The 27,022-nt window shown below is 41.1% G+C and overlaps 1 protein-coding gene across 14 annotated transcripts in view; it reads left to right on the top strand.

Moving 5' to 3' along the window:
• Positions 1-27,022, top strand: part of DLGAP1 (DLG associated protein 1) — an 889,834-nt gene that overhangs the window by 767,053 nt on the left and 95,759 nt on the right. For 7 of the 14 annotated variants that reach the window (XM_078060565.1, XM_078060563.1, XM_078060567.1 and 4 more), the window contains one exon: positions 8,833-8,862. The exons of the other annotated variants lie outside the window; for them this stretch is intronic. In XM_078060565.1, the coding sequence (XP_077916691.1) occupies positions 8,833-8,862 (30 nt within the window). The remainder of the gene's footprint in view (positions 1-8,832; positions 8,863-27,022) is intronic. 14 annotated transcript variants of the gene reach the window in all.

Here is a 27,022-nt window from a genome sequence, read left to right as displayed (position 1 = left end):
TAAAAACAGTTCTACTAAGAAGGAAAAAAAAAAGTTTACAAATCCTTTCTTTAAAAGCTTCCTGAATTGCCATCCAAACTGCCTTTCAGCATTTGTCCACAGCTGAACGTTTTGCAATATTATTTGCAAAAGAATTACTGTTTTTCTTAGTACATTTTTTCTCAGCACAGCTGCCTGATCTTTCCAGTCCTCTGCCTAAGAAGCGGTTACTCTAACCAACCCCTTGCTAGCCGGAGTCACATTGTTGGGATTCTGTGTTTCGCCCTCTGCCCAACCGTGGGCTCTCCTCCCTCGGGGCCCATTCAACGCATCCAGCTGCCTCTTTGGCTGGCGCTGCGGCTCCCTTGAAGGTAATTCCAGTCCGGGCCTGTGTTTTGTTTCCAGCTCAGGAGCCGCCAGGTGTCTGCCCTCCCTTAACCCCCAAGGATGAGAGATCAAAGGTGTGCCTCCATCTGCCTCCTGACCAGCTCTTTAATCTGTTACATGTTCAAAAGGGACAAGTGCAGTATTATGCACTTAGGGAGGGAGGACGAATCAGGGAAATGGAAATGGGCAGAGTCCCAGAGTGTGTGAACTCACTAAGAGGACGTGGAACATGTCTACATTGTAGCCCTGCCATGTGGGAGTGTTTTCTTTTAAAAAGAGCAAGAATATTTCGGGCAAATGGAGATCCTTTCTCTGACTGGAGCCCTACTAAACCCATTTAATGATTGTACAGACCCATTTGGAGACCAGCGTTTAGAGAAATCTAACAAGGCAAAGGAAAATACTTTTTAAATTACGAAATGGAAATGATAAGGACATTTATAGCAATTTGGGCTTATTTAACTTACAGCAAAAAATGACGAACTAAAGACTTAAAAGAGATAGAACCGAAAAATTTTAAGAAGTATTATTTCCAATGGATCTTCTACTTTCCACATCCACAGGACTAAACAAGAGGGGAAATGCATTTTTTTTTTTTTTAAAGATTTTATTTATTTGACAGCACAAGCAGAAGGAGAGAGAGGGAGAAGCAGGCTCCCTGCTGGGCAAGGAGCCTGATGTGGGACTCGATCCCAGGACCCTGGGATCATGACCTGGGCCGAAGGCAGCCGCTTAACCGACTGAGCCACCCAGGCGTCCCGGGAAATGCATTTTTTTTAAAAAGGAGAAAGCAAATTCAGTATTAAGAAAACAATTCTGGGAGCAGTGGTTACGGAGGGGTCGGGACTCTTACCTAGACATGCGCGCTCACGCACGCAGGCGCTCCCCCGCCCACGGTTTTGGTTTCAGGGGTAGGGTAGAAAAGAGCTCTAGTCTAGTAAGGATTATTTCTGAACTTAAACTTGGGAATAATGTAGACAATTGGAGCACCCACAACTTTCTTTAGATTGCGAGGAAAGCTCGTTGATTTCCACCAAAGACAGAAAAGTGAGCAGGCACTGATTGGGTTTTTTCTCTCCGTACTCCTGTGCCGCGCATGCCCGGAAGCAACCTTCCGCTTCCCCTTCGCCTTGCTCGAGGCTTCCAAAAGGACCTGCGGACGCCTCAGTGATGCTGAGCTGCCTTCACAGACAGACTTCGCGAGGCAGCAGTGACCTAATATTAAGTCACACTGTCCTTCCGCAGTTACAATGGCTTTGAATCAAATTTGTTCACAGTACGTGGGAGGGAAGAAAAGTGGCACAGTTATTAATGGCTACGGTAAGAAGGGAGTCCTTATCAGCGGCATCAAATGTTCCATTCATCTACTCATTCATCTACTTAGCAAATGTTTACTCAGCACTACGTCCAGTCACACTGCTGGGACTCCGGGAAATCAGTGATGATCAAAGAGTCTTGCTTTCTATTCATAGAGTTTACGGTCTAGAGGTGGAGACTAGCATTGATGAAATACTGTCAGAGATAATTGCTCTGAAAGAAAGAGAGAAAGACAGTTCTTGTGGGAGAGTCTTCTGTAACAATGGAACTAATCTAGAGGGTCAGGGAGAACTTCTCTGAGAAAATCCTCATAAGCTAAGAGCTGAGAGATCAAGAAGGGTGAGGGAGGACACATGTTACTCTTCAGAGAACTGAAAAGGTGGGGTGGCTGGGGAACATGCAAAAAAAGTGAGGTCAGAAGACTGAGGCACACAACTGTTTCAATTGCTACATATTATCTCAATACAGAGCAAAGCAGCTTCTAAACAACCACTTTATTATACCCCAGATCTTATGGGTCAAGAATGTAGACAGGGTTCCACATTCAGCTGGAGGCTGGGCTGGTCTAGGGGGTCCAGGATAGCATTATTCACAAGCCTGGCACCTTGGCTTCCGTGGCTGGAAGTGTGGGCTCAGCTGAGACTGTTGAACAAAACACCTGTAGGGGGCACCTCCAGCATTGCAGCTTTAAGACTTCTTATGTCGCAGTTCAGGGCCCCCAGGGATAGAGTCCAAGAGATAGGAAGTCTTAAGGCCTGGGCCCAAATACTAGCAGAGCATCCCTTCCACCATCTTCTATTGGTTGGAGCAGTCAGAAAGACAACCCACCAGCCCCCAGATCAAAGAAAATGACAGAGATGTCACCTCTCAGTAGGAACCGGTTCAAATAATTTGTGGACATCTTTAGTCAGCCACAGTTCATCCTCTGGATAATAATTATTTAGACTCTTCTGTAAGGCAAAATATACTCCTTCTAAAGCCCTCCAGAAATCTCATCTCCTTATGGCATGAAGTTCAAGTTTGAGGTCCAGGTTCTCACCACTGAAATAAGTTTCAGGTGTTGCTGAGGATCCTCTGATCCAATTCTCTAGTATACTGTTTCTCAATAGGAAGACTTGTGAACTAAAATGAAAAGCTACCTGCTCCACACACACCAGCATATACTGATGATACAGAGGTGAGATCAATGCAGTGAGCACTCTCCGTCAGGAGTGGAGGAAGGAGGGGCAGGGAGCAATCACTGGTCCATAGCAATTCTAAAGTCCACATGTTGCCAGTTCCTTGACTGGGGGCCCTGGTCCTGTTGCCCAGGGATGACTCTTTGGCAGCTCTTATCTCCTCCTTCCAAACTCTTGGTTGCACCTTCTGAGTCATCTGTCCTGTTTCCTTAATGTCTTAGTCAGCTCAGGGTGCCGTTACAAAATACCATAGACTGGGTGGCTCAAACAATAGATACTTATTCCTCACAGTTCTGGAGGCTGGAAAGTCTGAGATCAGGGTGCCAGCATGGTCAGGTTCCGGTAAGAACTTTCTTCCTGGGGCGCCTGGGTGGCTCAGTTGGTTAAGCGTCTGCCTTCGGCTCAGGTCATGATCCCAGGGTCCTGGGATCGAGCCCCGCATCGGGCTCCCTGCTCAGCAGGAAGCCTGCTTCTCCCTCTCCCACTCCCCTTGCTTGTGTTCCCTCTCTCACTGTCAATCTCTCTGTCAAATAAATAAATAAAATCTTTAAAAAAAAAAAAAAAAAAAAAGAACTTTCTTCCTGTCCTGAAGATGGCCTCCCAAAGGCCCCATCTCCAAATACCATCACACTGGGGATTAGTTAGGGCTTCAACATATAAATCTGGGGGACAAGACTCAGTCTATAACACATAAGATGTCATTTGCAACTGATTAATTTTGTCAGTCTATTCCCTGCCCATTTTTGTCCACACTGATAATGTATCCACTAATACACTTCTCTTGAAATCTTCATGGGCTTTCTATGAATCCTATTAGACTTCACTCTGTTAGACAAAACACATCCACAGTTTTCCTACAGACAGGCCCTTCTCTGGACTGGGCTCAGAGTCAGAGTGCTATGGGACCACCCTCTTAGGGTTTTTAGAAGCCCTTTCATCTCTTTATACGTTTTTGAGGCACACACTTAAATCTTTCTAAAGTCATAAAAAAGGATCTTACAGCCACACCCCTGAGATGATCCTCATCCTCAATTTCTTACTTTGGGAGACTTTGGCCCTTAGAAAGTCTAGGATTGTGAAACCCTGTTACCTTTTTAAAAAAACTAACAAGTCCTAGCTCTATATTTCCTCTAGATTTTGCTTGAAAACTGAACAGTCCCTTTTTTTAACACATTTTTATCTGTACTTTATCATATGCAACTGTTTAAAAAAACTAACTGGCACTCTACATGTTCTTCCTGGAAATCTTACTAAAAATTTGCAAACTCATTAGGTATATGAGTTTATATATATCTAAATATATTATTTATATTAGGTATATTTTCTGTTTTTCCATGTTACTACAGGTTGTAATGTTGCCAAACTTCCCACCACTACATCGGATGACTTGACTTTCCTTCCAGTCTCCAAGGATAGCCTTTTCCCTGTCCTCCCAGCCTCCACCAACAGTTTCCCCAGGGCCTTCTAGCTCCTTCCCTCAGCTTATATTGTTTGTCAGAATGTCTACACATGGCATCCATCAGAGTAGTCTCAGGACTTGTAACGTGGTGTATCAGGGTGTTCAGAGGGAGTAATCCAAGAGACAGGAAGAGGCTGCCAGGTTCATGGGCCTGGGCATAGACACTGGGAGAGCATGATTTCCACTTTGTTTTAAAGGTAATAGCAGTCAGAGTCTGCCGGAATTCAAGAAGTGGGACACAACCTCCATCTCTTTGCGGGAGGTAAATGGAAGAATTTGTGGGCATTTTTATTCTGCCACGAGTGACATCATGAAGGGCTGTGCAAGTCCTGTTAAGGCTTTTGATCTTGGTCTTAAGAATAATGAAAAGCCATTTAAGAATTTTAAAGGTTGGAGGGGCATGACATAATTGGGCTTGCCTTTTGAAAAGACCACTCCAGCTGCAGTATGAGAATGCATCGGAAGGAGGACATAAAAAATTGAATGGTCCTTTCTTAGTTCCTCTTTCTCAATCCATATCATATTATACAGATTCGTGTGAGCATTGCTATGGTAGCTTGCCCTAAGGTGATGACAGTAGAGATAAAAGAACTGCAGATTGAGATATTTGGATATAAAATCAATTAGCTGATATTTCCCGAAGTCCATTTACAGCATAACCTTGTCTCCAACTAGTTAATAAAATTACTTCTTGGAAATCTTTTTAACAGTATAATCCTGAAACCTAAATATTACTGTAACTTATGTATATTTACTCCGCACGGCAATGTTCACTAACCTCCATAAAGACCAGCCTCTGAGTAAAATAGACAGTGGTCAATATAATGAAATCTGAGGATTCTGCCCAATAGTATCCACAATTAAGACGACATGTTTGAATTACATTTGCAGGGATTGATAAAATTCCCTTTTTAGGATGTCGGGAAACACTTGGGAATGATCACTTATTCATTAGATAAATATTTGAGTATTTGCTCCACACCAGGCACGGTTCTAGCCACGGGAGTCACAGCAGCAAGCAGGACAGACCAGGTCTCTGCTCCCGTTCTGCTTACATGTTAATGAGGCAGACGGATATAAACGAGGAACCGAGTGATACATCAGTGACATAATCCCAAGTACTGATAACTGCTATAAAAGAAATAAATAAGAGAGAGGGTCTACAGAGTTCCTACTGGGTCTGTTCTAAATACAAGAATCAAGGAAGTGCTCTCTGAGGAAGTGACATTTGAAGTAAAATCTGAACGACGAGAAAGGGCTAGGTGTAGGAAGATCTAGCAGGTCAGGGGAAAGCTCTCAGGCCAGAGGGAGCAGCAAAGGGCACCTCAGGGGCAGAAAGGAATTAGCACTGCAGGGCACCCGGAGAAGACCAAAGTGGCCAACACATCTTGAAAAAGGGAGAAAGTGACATAAAATCAGCAGGAATATATGACATAGGGCCTTGACAGCTAGGGTTAAAAATTTTATTACTAATTCAACAATAATGAGATATCACTGGAAGATTTGAGTGAGCCCTGGTCATTCACACTTGAGCATGGATTATTTTAACTTGACTCTCTAAAAATTATTTTAGATCATCTGAAATTAATAATTAGGTGAGAAATTAGGCAGGAAAGAAGGTGGAATAACTTTGGAATTGGACACCTGTTGCAGAAAGCATACCCGGGTAGTGATTTCCTCTGGAAAACAATAGACACGGTCTGCACAAATCACCCACAAGATTAGGAATTTTGCTACACTAAAGATATCAAGTTGAGGGAAGAACAGTTAGCTTTCTTTTCCTTTTCTCTCTTTTTTTAAAGTTTTTTTTCAAACATTTGCAGACGATGAAACTTTAAAGGGGGGACGGGGAGGAGTAGGATCCATTGTGTGTATATATACATATATGTATGTGTTACGGCTTACCCTGAATTCCAGGCAATGTCAATGTCAGCCAGTCGCCAGATAACGTCTATCGTGTGTCCTGGAAGTCAACAGTGCTACGTGTAGCTTTTCAGCATCGACATCAACCAATTCTTAAATATTCAAATTTTTAAAAATATTCGTATTTTAAAATAAAATGTTTTCCCCTCATTCTACAATTTTTGTATAATATTAAAAGTAGCTATCTAATTAGATTTGGCTAATTCTATATTTTCACTACAACATAGTTACTTTGCAATATCTTTATAAAGGCCTGTTCTAAAATCAGACTGTTATTTGTTTTTTAACTTACCTTTTTGCCCTTATTCAATAAATGTATTACTGGGCTCTGGTCCACCACCACCCACAAATCCCATAAAAATTTGTTTAGATTTTCTTGCTTTACCAGCATAAAGCCTGATCAGAGCACCTTGATTAGAGCACATTGTTGTCCTTTTATCTGAATGGCATTTGCTGACACCATGGTTATACACAAAAATAAATATGGCTGAAAAAACAATCAATATCATGACCTGATTTCCTGTATAAGAATTCTACAGTTTAAAAAAAAAGACAGGATCATTGCTTAATAAGCCAGTGACTCATCCCTCCTGGCATAAGTGGACTTGGCAAGTCCATTTAGGTTATGTTCGTGGTTGATTGTCAGTGACTGTTATTTCCCAGGTGATCTGTGGATAGTATATTTTTACGTATGACAGTTTTAAAAGGTTTTGAAATTACTGGAAAAATAATAGCAAATGCTAAGCTTACTTATGTGTGCCTCGTTCAGTTAAATTATAACCCGCTTTATGAATAGCTCAGGAAGTATTCTGAAGATCAAGATTTTCTTCCCTGGGCCTAAGTGGAAAGAAACACCACTGATGACAACGTTATGCTAGCCCTGATTCACACCAACTTGCAAGAGCGAATTCTTATATTTTGAGGTGTTTTGTGAGCCCATTATCAAACATAGCCATTATTATAAAAGATATAAACTTCTAATTAAATAAATTATATTAAAAACAAAGGTAATAAATACTTAAAACTCTATCCTTCCTCATCATTTGACTACAGTTTACTTTCCATACTCTTGAGGTTGTTTACAACAACTGTACTTGCATGGTCAAAATACTACCGAATGGTATTGCTCCTTGCCCATCTCTTTTCAACTCCACATTCGCGACATCAGCCTGGTAGCTTGAAATACGCCATGGTGGAAGTATTTACCTAGTGTTAAAGTTGAAAGCGTTTTAATTTAATGAAAATAATTTATATGACAGTGTGGAAAATAGTTCAACAGTAAACCACAGAAGAGATAAAATGATAATAAACTTATTGGGGAAAGAGCAGATTGGGATGAAACTCAATGTGTGATTTTGTCAAATCATGATTGACTTGCTAGCTATGAATACAAGAATTGGACCAAACTCAACAAAGGCATTCTGTGTGAATCAACTGACTATATGGAACTTGAAATAAAGAGCATTGTGTATTTTATTATTATTTTTAGATTATTTATATCAATAAAAATCATGATAAACACACCTACATTTTTACGCATACTTTTTGCCCTGAAGAGTCCCTTATTAAACATTGACCAGACACTACTGGTTCTGCCGGAAAGATGAAATTTGATAGGTAACTTAAAAGCAGCTGTTTTAAGAAAGTTGTAGTGGAGAGCAAGTTTGTCTCTTTGTTAACAGTCTGTTAAAAGCAGTGTGTGTTCACGCTCATACCAATTTGGCTTATCAATTTTGAAAAGGGTTTTGTTTCAATTTTTAATTTGAAACTCCTCTGGTTGGAAAGAGAACCAGAATGTCAACCACATGAAACCGTAAATAGACATTTTTGCTCAGCCTAAAGTATCATGGCTCTCACATAGGGTTTGGGGAATATTGTTTATTTATAACTATGACCTACCAAAAAAATGATTTTTTAATCAAATCATTGGATCCAGTTTATTTATCTCAGTTGAGTATTTTCACCTTTAAATGCACCAAAAAGGCACATGAATATCCAGTCAAGAGTAATGTCTACTTGCTTCATGAACAATTTGACACACTCAGGGAGCCCTTTCACTGACCTGCAGGGAGCAGGATCACTGAACACATCCAACCAGTAAATGGCCTGTGGCCCAACCACCTCAGAGAAGGAAGTTGCCTGATCAAACCATGGTTTTTAACCACCTGTTACATATTTCGACAGAAACCCTGCCCCGACATGTATCAAATGATCTCTATACATAGCAGTAAATAGAAAGTACTAGACACTGGTGTCCCGTTGTGTGAAGTTTCATCAGTTCATTATCCAGCATGATTTATTTACAGAAATAGTCATTCAGACCGACTTGGCCGTTGTTTTATCCAAAAACGTGTCAGATCCCTTATTCAGCGAAAAACTCCCCCAAATGGTTTGAGTGGGGTAAATGAAGACACCATTTAGTCTAATCATGGACTGAAAATTAATTTGTTCTCAAAGTTGATGTCTGTTTAGTTAAATCCCCAAAATGCCAGCAAAAACTCTAGATCCGAAGCATGTGTGTGTTTTGAGAAGACCAGAAGAGGTCATTTGGGTCCATTATATAACTGCCACTTTTTGTTTTTATTCAAGGTGTCATAAAACTGAGTTCTGCAGTTGAAGGTACGTTCTCACCACCACAAAACCAATACTGTTTTGCTTGAAGGTTGCCTCGCGTGGCTTTGTAGGCAGAAAGCGTCTGTGGCAGCGGTGTGTGGTGCCTGTTCTAATCGCCTGCTGTCAGCCTTCTGTCTGTGTCTCTCCTCGTTCTGGTCATTTTATGCCATGAGTTTCTCGGGCCTCCACAAGTGGCATGAACACTGACCCAAGAGGGCACCTTTAGGAGAGTGAACGCGTCTGGTTCTGTTCCCTGGTGTGATTGCCTCCGATCCAGGGCTCTTTACAGATCCCCTTGCTCTCCAGCAGCCTTATTTGAGGTTGGACATGGAGTCTTGCCAGGAACCTTGCCCCCCATTCTCTCAGCAGGGCCTTCTCTCTACAGTGTTCTGGTCCCTCATCCCAACATAGCCAACGTGCTTGCCCAAAGAGGTGGCGTGGAGTTGTTTAAGCTCCCTGACGAGAACACTAAGTGGCGAAGGCATTGACTAAGCCTCAGACGCAGCTTTTTCTCGGGCAGTGCGATCCACCAGCCCCAGGAGGCATTGGGAGGACCAGCTTCCTTCAGTGGTCTTTGTATCACCCATACCTAGCGAGTGGCAATCCCCTTTAGTCGTGCATCCAGGAACCTAAGAAGAGGGGGGAAGGGGGTTTAAGGAAAGAGGATTGGTGTGGGAGAGGACAGCAGGGTTTTGCTAACCCCCAAGAATGTTAAAAATACCCCGTCGTCTGAAATGATTGGTTATTGGTATAAAATTGATCTCCTTATCCTCATAGAAGCACACAGTCCGCAAGTAGCGAATGTGTCATTTTCCCTTCTTGTGAGTTTCTGTGTTTGCTTTGGGTGTGTGTGTTCTCATTTATTGGGAGTCTGTCAGTCATGCTTCGGAGGTTCCTTCATCCCTACTTAATCAGGGGAGGCTCCTTGGAAGAGGTGGTAGGCTTTCAGGTGAGTCTTCACATTTAATGGGAGCTGTGGCTTGATGAATGGGCAATGCATGGAGGTGGGAAGTGGAAAAATGCCAGGGGGTAGGAGTGGTGAGACCATCTGCTTAATTCAGGCAAAGGGATTGGATGGGCTGGGGTTTGAAGGCTGGGAGATGAGGGAGGAGCTCAGTCACATACCCACGGGACTGGCGGACCCGAAATGGGGAACTCTGTGCCTCAGGTAGATATGGTATCTTCACGTTTTACAAAACAAAGTTGAAAAGGCTGTATTTCTGACAGTCACGGTGGAAAGCATGCCGCTCTTCTCAAGTAAGCAAAGGACCAGGAGAAGGTGCAGGCAGTGGTGTTACCAGGTCGAGAAAGGAGCAAAATGTCACAGAGGGCAAGGGAGGGTACTGTGCGAGTTCCAGGCCTCCACGAGGCCAAGCAGGAGTCGAGTTTTCTCGGCACGGGAACATGTACTGAGAGACTATCCAAGCCTCTCCCGGCCTAACAAAACAGAGACACAGCAACAAAATGAAGCAGGTCCCTGAGAATGGCCTTGTCTGCAGAAACTCCCCGTGGCAAGGGAGCCGCTGAGTTTCAGTCAATTATCTGTAGAATTCCAGATAACAGTTGGTCCACCCTGGGCTGTTTTGATGTTTTATCAAGGAATGGCTTTGAAGTCCGAGCTTTACGTTGCCTGTTTGGCTTAAGCACCGTATTCCACTTGCAACAAAAGGATGGAAAGACAAAATAAACGTTTTAAAAAGCCAGGAAGCCATGAGAACGTTAGATAACTTAAAAACTCTTGTTCTGCTGGAACTATTACTCCGTTCATCGTTTTGCTAGTAACTCCTGTCACTACTGGGTAGCATAGCCTCGCTGAACCCCCCAAACAGGTTTGTGTTGTCCAGAGAATGATGAGAGTCGGGAAAAACAAGGGCAAACAGCAGAATGACTACTTGGGGCTTTTTCAGCAGCCTCCTTATCTCTTGGCTTCCTCTGAGCCCCTGGGGCTCACGGGAAGCGCGCTGGGGCAGCTGTGGATATCTGAGGTCGGGCCCACTTCGACTGCTGCTTGAGCATCTTTGGGGCAGCTTCTTGGCTGAGGGCTGTGGAAGCTGGAAGGCTTGGGAGCATGCTCTGTTGTAACTGTGTTAGAACACGTGTGCTCAGGGGGTTGTCTGGAGTGCAGTCTTGGCGGGGCGGGGGGTGGGGGTGCGTGTGCTCAACGCATGCATTCTTGGTGCATCTGGAATGTGAGATTTTTGACCAGCATGCTCAGTGGAATGCGTGTGAGACTATCTCTTGGTTCAAAATCAAACCTCAGACAATAGTCCTTATGAATGCTTAGCTGCTTACTCTACTTGCTATTTTCCATCTGTGGTATGAACTTCAGGCAGCTTCCTCCAGCTAATCATGTCAAGGAGTATATAAATCAGTGGAGGGGATCCATGCCCAAAATGAAACCTACCTTTTCTTTAGGAATGACTCTGTTTTGGGATTATCGTAGAACTCTAAAAATAGCAAGTAATTATTTTAGGTAGCTTGTCTTTTCTTTTTAAGGAAAAACAATTCTCAAAGTTTTAAGAGAAAAATCAACAAAGATTCCCTGTGCAACTTCCCACCAAGTGTTTTTGTCATGCAACTTTCTTCTTTCTCTTTCTCTGAAGCAGGGGTGCCCCCTTCAGCATTTTGCAGCTTCACGTAAGCTTTTTAAATCAGCAGAAAGGAAAAAGCTATTTATATCGCATTAATGGTAAGGTTAAAAGTCAAATGTCCTTTCACGTTTTAAAGACTGAAAATTATGCTTAAACAGTAGCACACATCAATGCTGTCGTGATTTTGCAATGAAGAAAAATATTTGACCAGAAAAAAACTTAACTTTGAAAGAAATAGTTGCAAAGTTTTATCGATAACACCGATGAATTCCCGACTCTAATTTTTATTGATAATCCCACTGGGAGAAAATCAGGGTAAGAGAGAAAAATCCAGAAGCAAACTGGGAGAAAGGGGAGGTGGGAGGTGTTTGGGGCATGGTAATGGGAGAAAAACTCTTTCATCCAATGGAGGCAAAACCATTCTGTACCACGAATTCCATGATAGAATCTTCTAAATATTCCTCTTAGAAGGGATTTTCCCTCTTGAAATTGAAGCAGGGAGAAGGCAGGGAGCCGGGCATATATTTCCACAAGTAGGACCAGCACACCAGCCTCATCAAGGAGAAACAAGAACGCAGGTCACAAAGAGTTGAGTCATGCCTGAGTGAGGCCTGCCCTGACATTCTATAGGCAGCTCCTTCTTTCCAGGGAGGAAGGGTCCAGCCCCAGCCAGCAGATGCACGGTGTGTTCAGACACGCAGCAAGGGGAGCACTCGGGAGGAGGCATTCAGGCTGCAGGGACAAGATGAGACAGCAGAGGCTGATGACTGATAACCAGGGTGTGTTCTGCGAGGAGAACTTGCCTCAGAAGTGATTTGTTTAGACCTCATAGGTAGGTGAGAATCCAAAATACCAAAATGGCATCAAATTCTTCTGAAAGCCTATACAAGGGAATGAAGTTTGGCTTTTTTGGAAAAGTTCCACGTCTTCAAAAATGGGAACAGATGAGCCACTGTGAAAAAAATCTAACAGACAAGATGGTTCTCCAAGCCCTGGCCCGCAATCATCTCCTGTGTGGGCATGCTGTGGGGCTTCAGTTAGCCGTAGAGGTGAAACCTGTGTGAACAGTAAAATCTCCTCTGTCTCCATGACCAGCTTCCATTTCATCAACAAAAGCTCCCCGGGGCATGTGGAGCTTTTGTTTTCCTTTTTTCTTCTTGTCACTTCATTTTATTTAGATAGGTTTTAAGTATCTTACTTCTCCATGGTAATGGCTCATGAGCCACAATCCCCTTCAGGGCGGGGGGCCTTAGGACTTTTGTCACATCTGAGGTGGTGCTTTCTACGGCCTCATAGCCTCTGACGCAGAAAATGAAATGACTCCTCAGGCATAGGAAGAAAATAAGTAAAAGCTTTAGTCAATCTTTGTTCTCATTTTCAAAATTCATAATACCCACAGCTTAATGTCTATATTGTAAATCTATAAAAATTGGAGCTGTGCTTCCAACATGAAGCTATGATCTGGCTTTACCTGCATGTTGAATACTGAAATACTGTTTTCCATAGTAGGACATGCAGTGTATCTCAAAATATCCCTGTCAGAGTTCATTTGGGCTGCTGCAGCTTGGTGGCTTCCACAAGAGATTTCTTTCTCACTGTTGAGGGGGCCGGAAGTCCCAGATCAAGTCACCAGCAGATCTGGTGTCCAGTGCGGTCCCTCTTCTGCTGAGTTCTCACTGTGTCCTCACATGGTGGAAATGGGAGGGAGCTCTCTGGGATCCCTTTCATAAGCACCCTAATCCCATTCATGAGGGCTCCACTTTCTTGTTCACCTCCCAAAAGCCCCACCTCCTAATACCATCACCTTGGGTGGTAAGGTTTCAACATATGAATTTGGGGGGGGACACAAATGTTCACACTATAACCCCAAATGAATTTAACATTTAAAATATATTCCAAATTTATTAATGTCATTTCCTCCCTAGCTGAATTTTGTTCTCGTCATTGTGTCTATTTTTTGAGCAAAGCCCGTATGCTCAGTTGTCAAGTTAGACGGGGGTAAATCCATTAACAAATAGATAGCTGATGGACCTATTTCTAGTAATAAATTTAGAATGAGGTCTCAACATTTTTACCCGTGGGAAATCAAAACCAAACATATTTTCAGACCTTTAAGTCAGATAGCTACAGATATAGGGAAGGGCTGCCTGGGGGAAGGAGTTTCTCCTGGTTCCACCAGAATGAAAGGCAGAAAGCAGTGTGTCAGGAAGCTAAAAATGGAATATTGTAGAAAGTGAAATCAATACTCAAGAGTTTTTTTTTTTTTTAAGATTTTATTTATCTATTTGACTGAGAGAGACACAGCGAGAGAGGGAGAGCACAAGCAGGGGCAGAGGGAGAGGGAGAAGCAGGCTTCCCGCGGAGCAGGGAGCCTGATGCGGGGCTCGATCCCAGGACTCTGGGATCATGACCTGAGCCGAAGGCAGATGCTTAACAACTGAACCACCTTGGGATCATGACTTGAGCTGAAGGCAGACGCTTAACAACTGAGCCACCCAGGCACCCCAAGAGAGTTGTTTCTGCAAAGAAACCTAGACCTCCTGCTTACAAGGCTAACTTTGAACCTGGATCACCCTACTGAGCAAACAAATGTTCTCTTCTCAAATGTATTTTGCTGAGACTTACCATACTTTGGGTGAAATTTTCCTATTACATAGCAGTGTCTCCGGGCAGGATGAGCATTAAGTCAAGAATTTACCAAATAGCTTCCAAAAAACTAGGTTCCTCCTGAAATGGCAATGATGACCCAGTTTGACCCAGAAACTGGCAGAGGAGTCAAGGTGTGCCTAGTTTCCAGTCTTTCTTGGGGTTACCCTCACTTCAGATAGCACTAACCTCGAATAACTCCTGGCAGAGGTTCAGAGCTCTCTCACATTCATCCTTTTTTTTTTTTTAAGTTTTTCTTTCTCCTCTCCTCCAGCTACATTTCTTTTTCTGCCCTATGGTAGAAAGTGAACAGGGTGCCCCCTCAGGCAATAGAAAGCCAACCACTAATTGGATGAGTTTGGCCACTAACCACCATTTGCCTTGTTGTCCAATAAAATGGAGACCTCTATTTCTCAGGGCAGCTGTAAAGACCAAACAATATATGTAAAGGACTTAACATAGTGTGCAGAATACAGTAGGTGCTCAATAGGCTCTTGTTCTCTTCTTTACTTTTGCTCATTCTCTGCAGTCTTCCCAAGCCTTCCTACAGCACCCCTCTTCCCAGTGCCCAAAGATCTCGCAAACAAATAATCACTTCCACTAGGATTATATCGTAGCCTGCGGCTGAAAGTCAGTTTGATTTGGGGCAAAGCCATAGACAAACAACCAGCCTAAACCTTAGCTTTCCCACTTTGAGAGAACTTAGAGAGAAGCAGCTAGGAATAGGGTTCCCTGATTACCTCACCAGGAGCCATGACATCTCTGTGGGGAGGGGAGCAGCTCCCCAAGTGAGCAGTGCCAGGAGCCAACCCCAAACTGGGGGTGTTCTCATCAGATGGGATTGTCCCCTTACCTGCTCTTCTAGTCCCGGGGGCTGGGAAGAAAGGAAAGGTTTTCAGGCTGGTTCAACAAAGTGTTAAAGACTAATTTCATCAATATTAATAATATTTTCTTATGAAGTAGTTTATAAATTCACAGTGTTCCTCAGTGCACCATTTGTCAACACTGAAAGTTTTTGAATAAGGAGGACTAAAGTGATTACAACCACAGATATCCAGAGAGCAGCCTTCTGTAAATCTTTGAACTTCTGTAGCCAAAAACTATTCTCTGCTGAGTAAGAAGCCTTGAGCACCTGGCAACAAATTAGCATAACCCAGAAAACCACTTGCATCCAAAGCGCCATAACCTAACCTTCACCACCCTCTCTGGGGTAGGAAATAGAAATTTATAAATCAAAATCAAGCTGTAAAGGAAAATCTACCAATTTTAGACAATGGCTTCTTTTCTTTCTCTTCTTTTTGTTTTTTAAGTGTGTAAGTTTCAATGTCTGTGTGTTTGTTTTTATTACTTTTAGCAATCTACCGGAAGTTGTCAATGTAAACAACGCTCCTCCTTTAAAAGAATACCTAAGTCTATTAAGCTATGTAAGAAGGCAGCTTTTAAGGACAGTGGTCTAATCAGCAGTCTTTGAAGCCAACTCAATAGGGGTATCAGAGCCACTTCTAGTACTACTATCCTGAATTTAGAAAATGGCTTTTACATTTTAAATCTGCAATTATAGTCTGAACTAACTGTTCATTTTGGAGCATACCGTAATTCAGACAACTGCTAAAATCACTTGACGCTGGGGTTTGGAGTTTGACCTTGGAAATTACACCCTCTTAAATTATCTATCACACCCATTAAAATTAACTGTAAAATCAACTTGAAGATGATCCCACGTATATTTGGTATTTAACTAAGTTTACATACCTAAATATTGCTGCACGTGCACATACAACAGCTCTGTCGAAGGCATGAAGGCTTTAAGTTGAAAGAGCACGCATACGACTTTGGTTTGGTTTTGCTGACAATAAAGCCAAAGCATTTTCACAATAATATGTCAGTGAAATGCAAAATCAGATGCCAGTCCCAACACTGTACAGATCAGAAATGTTTTGGAGATATGTATGGATGTTCAGGGGTTTCCTAGTTTTAACCAACACATATGCTTAGGTGAACACAAGAGAGCTACCAGATATGGCTCTGTGGAACGGAGTGTTGGTTGAATATATGCCCATCAGGAAACAGAGGCTAGTTTAATTTCCTTTCAAGTATTGATTTTATAGATGGCCTCCTCAAATATAAACTCCTAACACGAGTTTGGAACACACTGTTTTGGAATAAAGTATAGGATAGTAAAAAAGACATTCCTAGTTTCAAACTTTGGAGCCATGACTTCTTGACTGTGCTATGATCAGAAGCAAGTGACTGAGCCACACGGGCCGTATCTGTAAAACGGGGTGAGAGCTACTTGGCACTCCAGATGGTTAAAGGCTTAAATAAAATGAGATAATGTTGAAGTATATAGTAAAGTGTTTGGCCTACAGACACTCAATATATTTTAGGTGTTTATTTATGTTGTTTTGTTTTTACTTTTATGACATTGGCTCAAAACTCCTAGAAGTTGAAGGGTGCCTGGCTGGCTCAGTTGGTGGAGCATGCGACTCGATCACGGGGTTGTGAGTTCGAGCCCCATACTGGGTGTAGAGATTACTTAAAAATTAAAAATCCTTAAAAAAAAACAAAAAACCCTTCTAAAGGTTGAACTGCTGGGTCAAAGGGTAAATGCACACGTATTTGTACTAGACATTGCCATGTACCCCTCCGCAGGAGCTGTGCCTTTTCACTTGACTGGCGATTTATAATAATATAAAAAATGCCTATCACCTGGGTATGCTTTTTAAGTCCTGGACAAAGAGCTAGACTATTGATAAGAAATGAAGGCAAGTAATAATACAAAGAGCTCACATTTGCTGAGCACTTTATAAACTGTTATAAACTTTATAAACTGTTCATAGTTATAGCAAGCAAAGAGAACATTATCTCATTAAAACTTCACAGTAACTCAGTAGTTATTTTTATTATCATCTGGTTTTAGAAAGGAAGAAACCGAGGCATGGAGAAGTTACTAGCTCAAGGTCATAGAATTTTTCAAACCCAGGACTGAGTAACAATTGAACCCTTGAAGTCATCTGCCACACTACCCTCCTTTTCTATATGCCTGCATCTCTGGATAGGTTAAAAGTGGTTTTATTTCAGTTTGTTATAAACTGTCCAGGAGATACCGCACACAGTGAAATCTCCAAGTTTATATATAGTACCAACCGCTTCCAGGCTCAATTTCACAAGAGTCAATGAAAGAGCAACTGGTTAGTTTTTGTAAATAATTACAGTGGAGCATATATAAGTAAACATAATCCAGAATGTGTGTCTATCAGTGACAGGCATTGGTTTGGCTGGTCCTATTTAAGAAGGGGATCTAGATGTTGATGGAGACTGCTCCCTGGAGATCCTGAACAGAAAGAACACCATGGCCTGGAGATGAGGTTTGAGTTTCACCTCCATACTTACCTACCTGCATGCCTTAGGCAAATCAGTTCTCATCCTGCAGGGGAGTAATGAGGTGATTTAGGAGCTTCATAGGCCCAGGAATCAGCTTCTTTTAGAAAATCCACCCTGTAGGGGCGACTGGCTGGCTCAGTTGGTAGAGCATGTGACTCTTCATCTCAGGGTTGTGAGTTCAAGCCCCACTTTGGGTGTGGAGCCTACTTTAAAAAATAATAAATAAATAAATTAAATAAATAATAAAACAAGGGAGATTAATGGGGCACCTGGGTGGCGCAGTTGGTTAAGCAGCCAACTCTTGGTTTTGGCTCAGGTCCTGATCTCTGGCTCGTGAGATGGAGCCCCATGTCAGGCTCCGTGCTAAATGCAACCTGCCCAAGACTCTCTCTGCCCCTCCCCTGCCCCTCTGCAATAAATAAGAAAGTCCACACTGCACATTTCAAAAATTTTACAATGATCCCCATTCCCATTAATGAGCTTTCTGTAAACATTTTGAAAGAGTTTTTATCTACAATTAAAATTACACATATAAAACTTAATTCATTTACAATTAGCTCTGATTCCTTGGCAACTGTACATATTTCAGAATTTCTCACAAAATGAAAAATACCTAATCTACAAAGTATGTATTTTCAAATGTAATGGTATTTTGTTACAATTAGTGATATTAACATAATGGTAGGTTAGAACAGCATTTCATTAAATTTTTATTAATTTTGTAGTTTTTATTCACGGTTTAGTGCCAGTCACTCTTTTTTCAAGACTCAAATATTTTATATCCTCTTGAAATTCTTACAAGCTCGGGCCTGCCACCTGCAGCACATAGGACCTAATAGGAATACCTAGCCTATGTCCTTATGGGATTGCTGTGGGGTTAAGTGCACTCTCTCTCTCTGTCAAATACATAAATAATCCTAATAATAATAATAATAATAATAATAATAAAATCATCAAGAAGAGAAAATACATTTCTAGTATTATATTTATCCAAAAAATTCACGTGTGTGGCACCTCACATGCGAGGTTAAGAATCCAACTCTTTTTTTTTTTTTTAAGATTTTATTTATTTGCGAGAGAGAGAACGAGAGACAGAGAGCACGAGAGGGAGGAGGGTCAGAGGGAGAAGCAGACTCCCCGCTGAGCAGGGAGCCCGATGTGGGACTCGATCCCGGGACTCCAGGATCATGACCTGAGCCGAAGACAGCCGCCCAACCAACTGAGCCACCCAGGCGCCCAAGAATCCAACTCTTAAGGACTAGAAGTACCTCATCTCTAGAGTGAAGTGTGAATATTTGCTATCATGAATTTGTTGCTATGTATAGAAAAACCAATCTACTATTGATACCATAGAGGACCAAGATAAAGTTGACCCTCGAACAGTGTGGGGTTTTGGGGCACCAACTTCCCGCATAGTCAAAAAGCTAAATATAAATTTTGACTCCCCAAAAACTTAACTACTTACAGACCACTGTTGACTGGAAGTCTTACCAATAACATAAACTGCTAATTAATACATATTTTGTATGTTATATATATATATATATATATATATATAATATGCTGTATTCTTACAATTAAGTAAGCTAGAGAAAAGAAAATGTTATTAAGAAAGCCATCAAGGGAGCACCTGGGTGGCTCAGTCGGTTAAGCGTCTGCCTTTGGCTCAGGTTATGATCTCAGGGTCCTGGGATCAAGCCCCACATAGGGCTCCCTGCTTCTCCCTCTCCCTCTGCCGCCTCCCGTGTTTGTGCTTGCACTCCCTCTCTCTGTCAAATAAATAAATAATCCAAATAATAATACAGTCATCAAGAAGAGAAAATACATTTCTAGTATTGTACTATATTTATCCAAAAAATTCACGTGTGGGGCACCCCACATGTGAGGTTAAGAATCCAACTCTTAATCTCATTTCAGGTCTTGATCTCAGGGTTGTGAGTTCAAGCCCCATGTTGGGCTCTATGCTGGGCATAGAGCCTGCTTTAAAAAAAAAAAAAATCCACCTGTAAGTGGGCCTACACAGTTCAAACCCTTGTTGTTCAAGGGTCAACTATATATAATATACTGGTATATATATATGTGTGTGTGTGTATATATATACACACACACATATATAATATACACACACATATATATTATATATAGTACATTATCTTATTTTTATAAAACTGCCCTTAGAATCTTTAGTAATATATTTAATAGCTATTTATTAATATATGATATATATTAATTATATATAATTAATATCTATATATATCTATATATATATGCACAGAGTAGTATTATATAGAAACATGTTGTCTTACTTTTATAGAACACCTGTGTAATCGTGTTTGCTGTGCTTCTAAAGGGTATGTTTCAGTATAGGGTAGTTGTTAAGAGTTTAGTTCTAGAGTCTGACTGCCTGGGTTTAAGTCCTGGCTCTCCTATTTACTAGCTGTGTGACTGTGGGCAAGTTAACTAACTTCTCTGGGCTTCTCTTTCCTCACTCACAGTTGAAATGACAATAGTTAATATATAGCAAGTTGCATACACTCAATAACAGATGACCATACTAGTAATAGTAACAGTAGACCTATTAGGAAAAAGGCTGAGAATGATTCTGGACATAAGGGTTTGCTGCAAAGCAAAGAAGCCGTAAGGTTGCTCTGCTTTGAGTGGTAGTCATGACTTGGCTCTCAGCTGGGAAAGGTCTTTTAAATTTACCCATCAGTGTAGGAAGAAGGCAAGCACGGGCGCCAGTTTGGCTTCCCTCAACCCTGTGTCTTCAGTGGAGAATGTCGCACAGGGAACATGACTGAGTCCGACTAACCAACCTCTCGGTGTGCTGGGTTCTTTCAGTTTGGGAGCTTTGTCAGTTTCCATTACTTGTTCAACCAAGGATTCATTTCAGACCCCAGTCAAGGGGCCCTCTGCTCTGTTTCTTGACATGGCAAGTCCTAACTTTCCTGGTTACTTTGAAGTGCTTTTGAAGATCGTATCCTATTATTGCACATTAGAAAGAAATATGGTTTTGATCACGGGAGTGGCCCATTTTCCGTTGCTTGGCCCAGAAATCAAGGATTTCGGCGGAAGGCTTGGAGGAAGAGCCCCTTGGCTTTAAGAACAGGGCAGCATGGCTCTCAGCCCAGAGCAGGCCTTACACAGGACTTTTATGCCAAGTTACTCCATCTCTTTCTCGATGTCTATTTTTTTCCAACAAGTATTTATTAAGCATCTATTGCACCCAAAACACTACTATCCTAAGAGCTATAAGGGATACAAAAAAGAAAAATCGTCATGTAATCTATCTCATTAGGCTAATCAATTTAAAGGGCAACTCTATGAATAGCAGTAGTGCAATTATGTCAAATGGTATATTTCTTATCTTCATCAAACTGATGCCTCATCATCACATGCATCCAAGATTTAAGAGTGACCCTTACCTAGGTCACTATGATAGACACTATGCCAAGCTGACTCTTCAGCAACCTCACCTGTAAGCAGATTCTAGGCAAAGGGGCTGTGCTTCCTACACAAAATTCTAGTCCTGTGATAGTCCATGACCTTTGGCTGTCTCCACAAGACAGCACATTCAAGCTCTTCCTATGCTTTTGTACGGGTCCCTCTGGACACAGCTGAGAGCACCCAGGCCATGGACCACAGCTTGGGGACTTCTCTATTTGAGACCAATGGCAGTCAAGAGCTGTACTAGGGAAACAAAGGTACAGCATAATATCAGTTTTTACGTTCTTGTGGGGTTATTACTGAATATGGAGATGAAATAGATCAAATGAATAAGACATTATACAACCATTGCTGCCTAGTGAATATCCTCTTTGATACCATACACTGATGTGACAATTGTAGCATCTTGGCGAACTTTACGCTACCCTGAGACCTGCTTAGAGCTGTTCTCTTGATGATACAGGAATCAAACACTGACAGGATCAAGGACTGATGGAATGGAATGTTCTGTGGATGTTAAAAGACAGCAAACACCCAGGGCGCCTGGATGGCTCAGTCGTTGAGCGTCTGCCTTCGGCTCAGGTCATGATCCCAGGGTCCTGGGATCAAGTCCCACATCAGGCTCCCTGCTCCTTGGGAGCCTGCTTCTCCCTCTGCTTCTCTCTCTCTCTGTCTCTCATGAATAAATAAATATATAAAATCTTTTTTAAAAAAAGTTTAAAAAAAAAAAAAAGACAGCAAATACCCAATGCCTCCAGAGCTTGATATTACTCTTTAAATTTTCCCACTCCTAAAAATGTAAGATTAACAGAAGAGTCACTGGGATCTTTATAAAGTACATTAACACAAGGACGTTCCAAGCAGTGAAATGCACATCAATATGACTGAGAGAAGAAAACAGAAGTATGAGATCACAAGACAGAAGAGGGGGGGAAGCTGTCTAGCAGAAAAACAAACACAGTGGATAGTGAAACACCAGGTGATTTGTGAGTTGAAAATATTTAAAAGCACTAGCACAGTGTAAGGATCAGATGGGTCAGTCTTTTTTTTTTTTTAAGATTTTATTTTATTATTTGAGAGAGCACAAGTGGGGTAGCGTCAGAGGGAGAAGCAGACTCCCTGCTGATCAGGGAGCCTGATGCAGGACTTGATCCCAGGACCCTGGGATCATGACCTGAGTCGAAGGCAGTCGCTTAACCAACTGAGCCACCCAGGCGCCCTGGGTCAGTCTTTCTAACCACTGCAATTGGTCTTTACCACAACTCTATTGTATTAACATATATATTTTTAAGATCTATTTATCTATTTTAGAGAGACAGTGAGAGAGAGCACGACTGGGGAAGAGAGGGAGAAGCAGACTCCCCGCTGAGCAAGGAGCCCCATGCAGGGCTCGATCCCAGGACTCTGAGATCATGACCTGAGCTGAAGGCAGACACTGTTTAACTCAAGTCTTTCTTATTTAATAGACCCTCCTTACATTTAATTCTACCTTTCAAAAATAAAGAAATTGGCAATATCTGATCTGTAACCCCACATTCCTCTTCCTCATATCCATGTTTAAATAGTCATCAATTTCATGAATCCAATCTCTTTCATCCCATATATTTGCCTTGGTCTTGACAGGGTCTTCCAGGCTCCCCAGTCTAGTTTTCTTTTTAAGGAAAGATCAGTCACCTTAGAAAGACATTTGAACTGGTTTCAGATACACAACATATAACTGAAAAAAAATTGTATTGAGCCAGGCACTGTGGAGGTACTGGATTCAGAGATGGTTAAGACACAGGGTCTATTCTCTTGGGAAGACAGAAGTCTATAATTACAGTACAGTGATGAAAGATTATGAGAGGTACCTTCTAAAAGTTAAGAGAGGACAGGGACAGGGTAAATAATTCAGGAAGATTTTACAGGACAGATGATAACAGATACAAAACTTAAAAGACAAGTAGGAGTTTGCCAGGTAAAGAAAAAGGACAAAAAATTACAGGCAGAGGAAATAGCATGTGTCAAGCAGCAAGCAGGAAAATAAGAGAAAGGAGCAAAAGGTGTATAGGGAGAGAATAGTAAGAAGCAGAAGAGAGTGGGTCAAATTATAAAAATCCCAACACAGAGTTGGACTTTATCCTTAGGAAGTGAGGAGCCATTGAAGATCTTAAAGCTAGTGAATGCAATGATCAGGTTTGTCTCTTTAAAAGATAATTGAGAGTCCACAGACTGAGGGTTTTAGAGGGGAGGGCGGTGGGGGGATGGGTTAGCCCAGTGATGGGTATTAGGGAGGGCACGTACTGCATGGAGCACTGGGTGTTGTACGGAAACAATGAATCGTGGATCACTGCATTGAAAACTGGTGATGTACTGTATGGTGACTAACCTAACAAAATAAAATGTAAAAAGATTAAAAAATAAAAGATAATTCAGAAGACAGTGTAGGGAATTAATTAATAAGGGTTTGACTGGAGGCAGAGAATCCTGTGATTATTATGGAAGACCCTGTCAAGACCAAGGCAATCTATGGGATGAAAGAGATTGGATTCATGAAATTGATGACTATTTAAACATGGATATGAGGAAGAGGAATGTGGGGTTACAAATCGGATATTGCCAATTTCTGTATTTTTGAAAGGTAGAATTAAATGTAAAGAGGGTCTATTAAATAAGAAAGACTTGAGTTAAACAGAAGAAAGTTGTCAGCAAATAACCAATTGCAAGACGGAGATGGTGGCCATCAGTTGAAGGGAATCCCCATTAAGGTACATCCCAGGAAGCTTCTCGCATCCCGGGGAGGTTACCTTCAGCCAATCATCTCCCTCCCGCACAGGAGAGGCCACACTCACTGCTCACATGTGAATGAATCAATTGGCTGCATCCGTGATTTAAGTCTAAAAACTTCCAAGGGGATGGAGCCCCATTCACTAACAAAAATGGGACAGACAACTGGACTCTTGACTAGTTTGTATATGAAACTTTCTGTGATCAACAGGCTAGAACAGTTAGACTTTATATTGTAGTAATTTCTGTGATTTTTATTTTTTTTAGTAAAGCGACAGAAGTTTATTAAGTGAAGATACAGAAAAAGCTCTCGAGAGGGGTCCTGACACAGTTGCCCAATTTCTGTGATTATTATACCCGTTTCTCAAATTCATTCTAAACCCCACTCTAACTGAAGCCAGGAAAAGTGTCTTTTTTCTACTGTTACCCAAAATGCCTCATTTTAGAAAATAAAATTAGAAAATTTGCTCTGCTTAAAAAAAATTAGGACATAATTAAATTGAAATAGCAGGTGAGAAATTTAATATCTGGTAAAGATTAGAATTATTTTATTCACCCCCAATAAACCCATCTGTGCAAGTATATAACAGATAAAGTCCCTTAGTATTTGAGATGAAGCTCATCATGTACGAACATGGTAGCTTTCTAATTACCTCATTTCATGTAGTTGACTATAATAGCATAATTTGAGTTAACAATCCATGGAATGTTTTGTATAAAAATCATAATGTATGACTTAGTAGGTCATGAAATAAGAGAATTCACATAGAAATTCAAGCAATATTCTCAATATAATTTACAAATGTCTGGATTTCATTCATATAATACATTACACATAAACAAGAAATTGAAAACTTGGAGAAGCAAAAGGTAATTAGACAATGATAGTGAAGTCAAGAAGGAAAGTCCAAAAATGTCTTTTAACCTTTCGGAAAACAAAAAAAGGAAAGGGAGATCAAAGTTTTCAATGAGAGGAAAGAATCTCATTTGGATAGCAATAAATACATAATATGTTTTTTTCTTTGGAATAGATTATAAAGACTATAAAACACTGTATTTTAGAGGAATGGTTCATCTTTTTTAACTTAATTTTTCTTCATAATATATACAAGAAATACAAGTCTATGCTGGTAGGTCCAAATCTTACTTTGTTTAAAGAAAAAAGTCTCCACAATACTCATCCAGTCACAATGTCATGGTTTTGTGTATCCCTGCAGATATTTTCTACACATATACACAAATGCAATCATAATTACATAGTGTGTACACAAACAAAATCATTCTCATCTGTTCTACAACTTTTTTCACTTGACATTGTATCTTTAGCATGTTTACATTAGTATACATAGAGTTGCTTCCTTTTTTTTTTAAAGTAAGCTCTATGCTCAACATGGGGCTTGAACTCACGACCCTGAGATCAAGAGTCACATGTTCTACCGACTGAGCCAGCCAGGCGCCCCAGGTTATTTCCTTTTTAATATCTGCATAAAATTCTACTTTTATGGATGGCCATAGGTTATTTAACTTATTCCTTTGTGGAAATTAAAGTAGTATTTAGTATTTTTAGAGCTGAAATTCTTAATCTAGATCAATGAATGGGTTTTAGAGGGTCCCTTCGACCATCTGAAATTATAATCTCAATTTGTATATGTATACGTGTGTGAATTATCTCTGGAGAAGAGCATCTATAGCTTTCAACAGATTATCTAAGAAGTCAAAGACCCCAAATGTAAAAGGGCCTCTTCATTATAGAATCTGTAGAACTGCAACTTCGGTGAAATTTTAGAAAACAGGATTGAATAGTTACAGAATAGTGTTTCTAAACTTTTTAAAAATCCAAAGCACCTCTTGATATACTTTACATACATACATATACATGATCACCATTAGCATAAATTCCCTCTTTCCACTCAGAAATTCTAATAAACTTCCCCAAAAGAAATATACAAAGCATCCCCCTTTCCCTGTTCCTTTTTGTGGGCACCCCCCCCCCCCCCAGTCACAGGAAGAGTCATAGCACCTCCAGCCAAAAAAAAGTGCCCAGGCTTCACTTTCAGTCACTGTAATATAAAAACCAATAAATATTTCATCTTACAAATTTAAAATTATGTTCTCATAGGGTTTCACTTGTAGTAATATGGCAGAATCCATACATCCGTAAGTATACATATATATCCTTCAAAACACCCAAGATCTAATGAGTTAATAAGGAGTTACTGGAAAGCGGGAAGTTAGAGAGGTAACTAAAACAGTAAAGGTGCTTCTTCTGCACGGAGGGCATTTGCTGAATCAGGCTGATCACAAGTTTAGGTTCTGATAATATCCTAGAGTAGGAAGAAGTGAGCAGACGTTAAAGCCCCAGTCTTCCCAAGGAGACGTCTAATGAGAAAACTATCCCATAAAACTTGCACCCCAAAAGATTACACTCTACAGGTGAGCATGAACCAGAAGGTAAGTATATCCCTATGATCCACTTCCCCTTCCCCCCACTCCAAACAAAACATAGCAAAATAAAACACACATACACCAAGAAAACTCCTACCTTGGTACTAAAGTACTGAAGCTTCATGAGAAGCTGTAACCACACATGGACTTCTTTCACATCCTGGGCCCAAAGTTACATCGGCTGAGTGGTTCAAAGGACCTCAAGCTATGGATATTTCCATGATAATCCTTTACAGAGAAAGGAATATTTTTCTAGGCCCCAAAGAACTTTGCAAAATAATTTTGCAAGGAACATGATCTTCTCACTGTCAAAAATGACTAAGCACACAAGGAAACAAGACACCATGAAGAAGAGAACAGTTGCAACCAACGATTAAGATGTTAAATTATTAGAATTAAAATAAACAGGCTTTGGGCGCCTGGGTGGCTCAGTCAGTTAAGCGTCTGCCTTCGCCTCAGGTCATGATCCCAGGGTCCTGGGACTGAGCCCCATGTCAGGCTCCCTGCTCAGTGGGGAGTGTCTGCTTCTCCCTCTCCCTCTGCCCCTCCCCCTGCTCATGCTCTCTCAAATAAAATCTTTAATAAAAATAAATAAAATATGCTTTTCCCTTCTAAGAAAGGTAAATCTTAAAGTTTGTGGGATTCAGATGTTATAAATATAGTTATAATATACATATACTGGCTATGTGTAAATAAAAGATAAGCTTTAGAAGATCTACAGGGAACAAGAAACTAAAAGTGATTAGGAGATTTGAAAAAGTAGTTACTTCTGGGGAAAGGAGAGGTGGTTTATAATGGGGAAAAGGTGCAGAGGGGGCTGGGAGCTGGGTGCTTTTAGGGTGCAGATCACATTCCAAATCATGATCCTGGATTGTGGTTTGTAATTA

This window comes from Halichoerus grypus, chromosome 13 (assembly GCF_964656455.1).
Source record: "Halichoerus grypus chromosome 13, mHalGry1.hap1.1, whole genome shotgun sequence".
Lineage (NCBI taxonomy): Eukaryota > Metazoa > Chordata > Mammalia > Carnivora > Phocidae > Halichoerus > Halichoerus grypus.
This window is presented reverse-complemented; position numbering and strand designations above follow the sequence as displayed.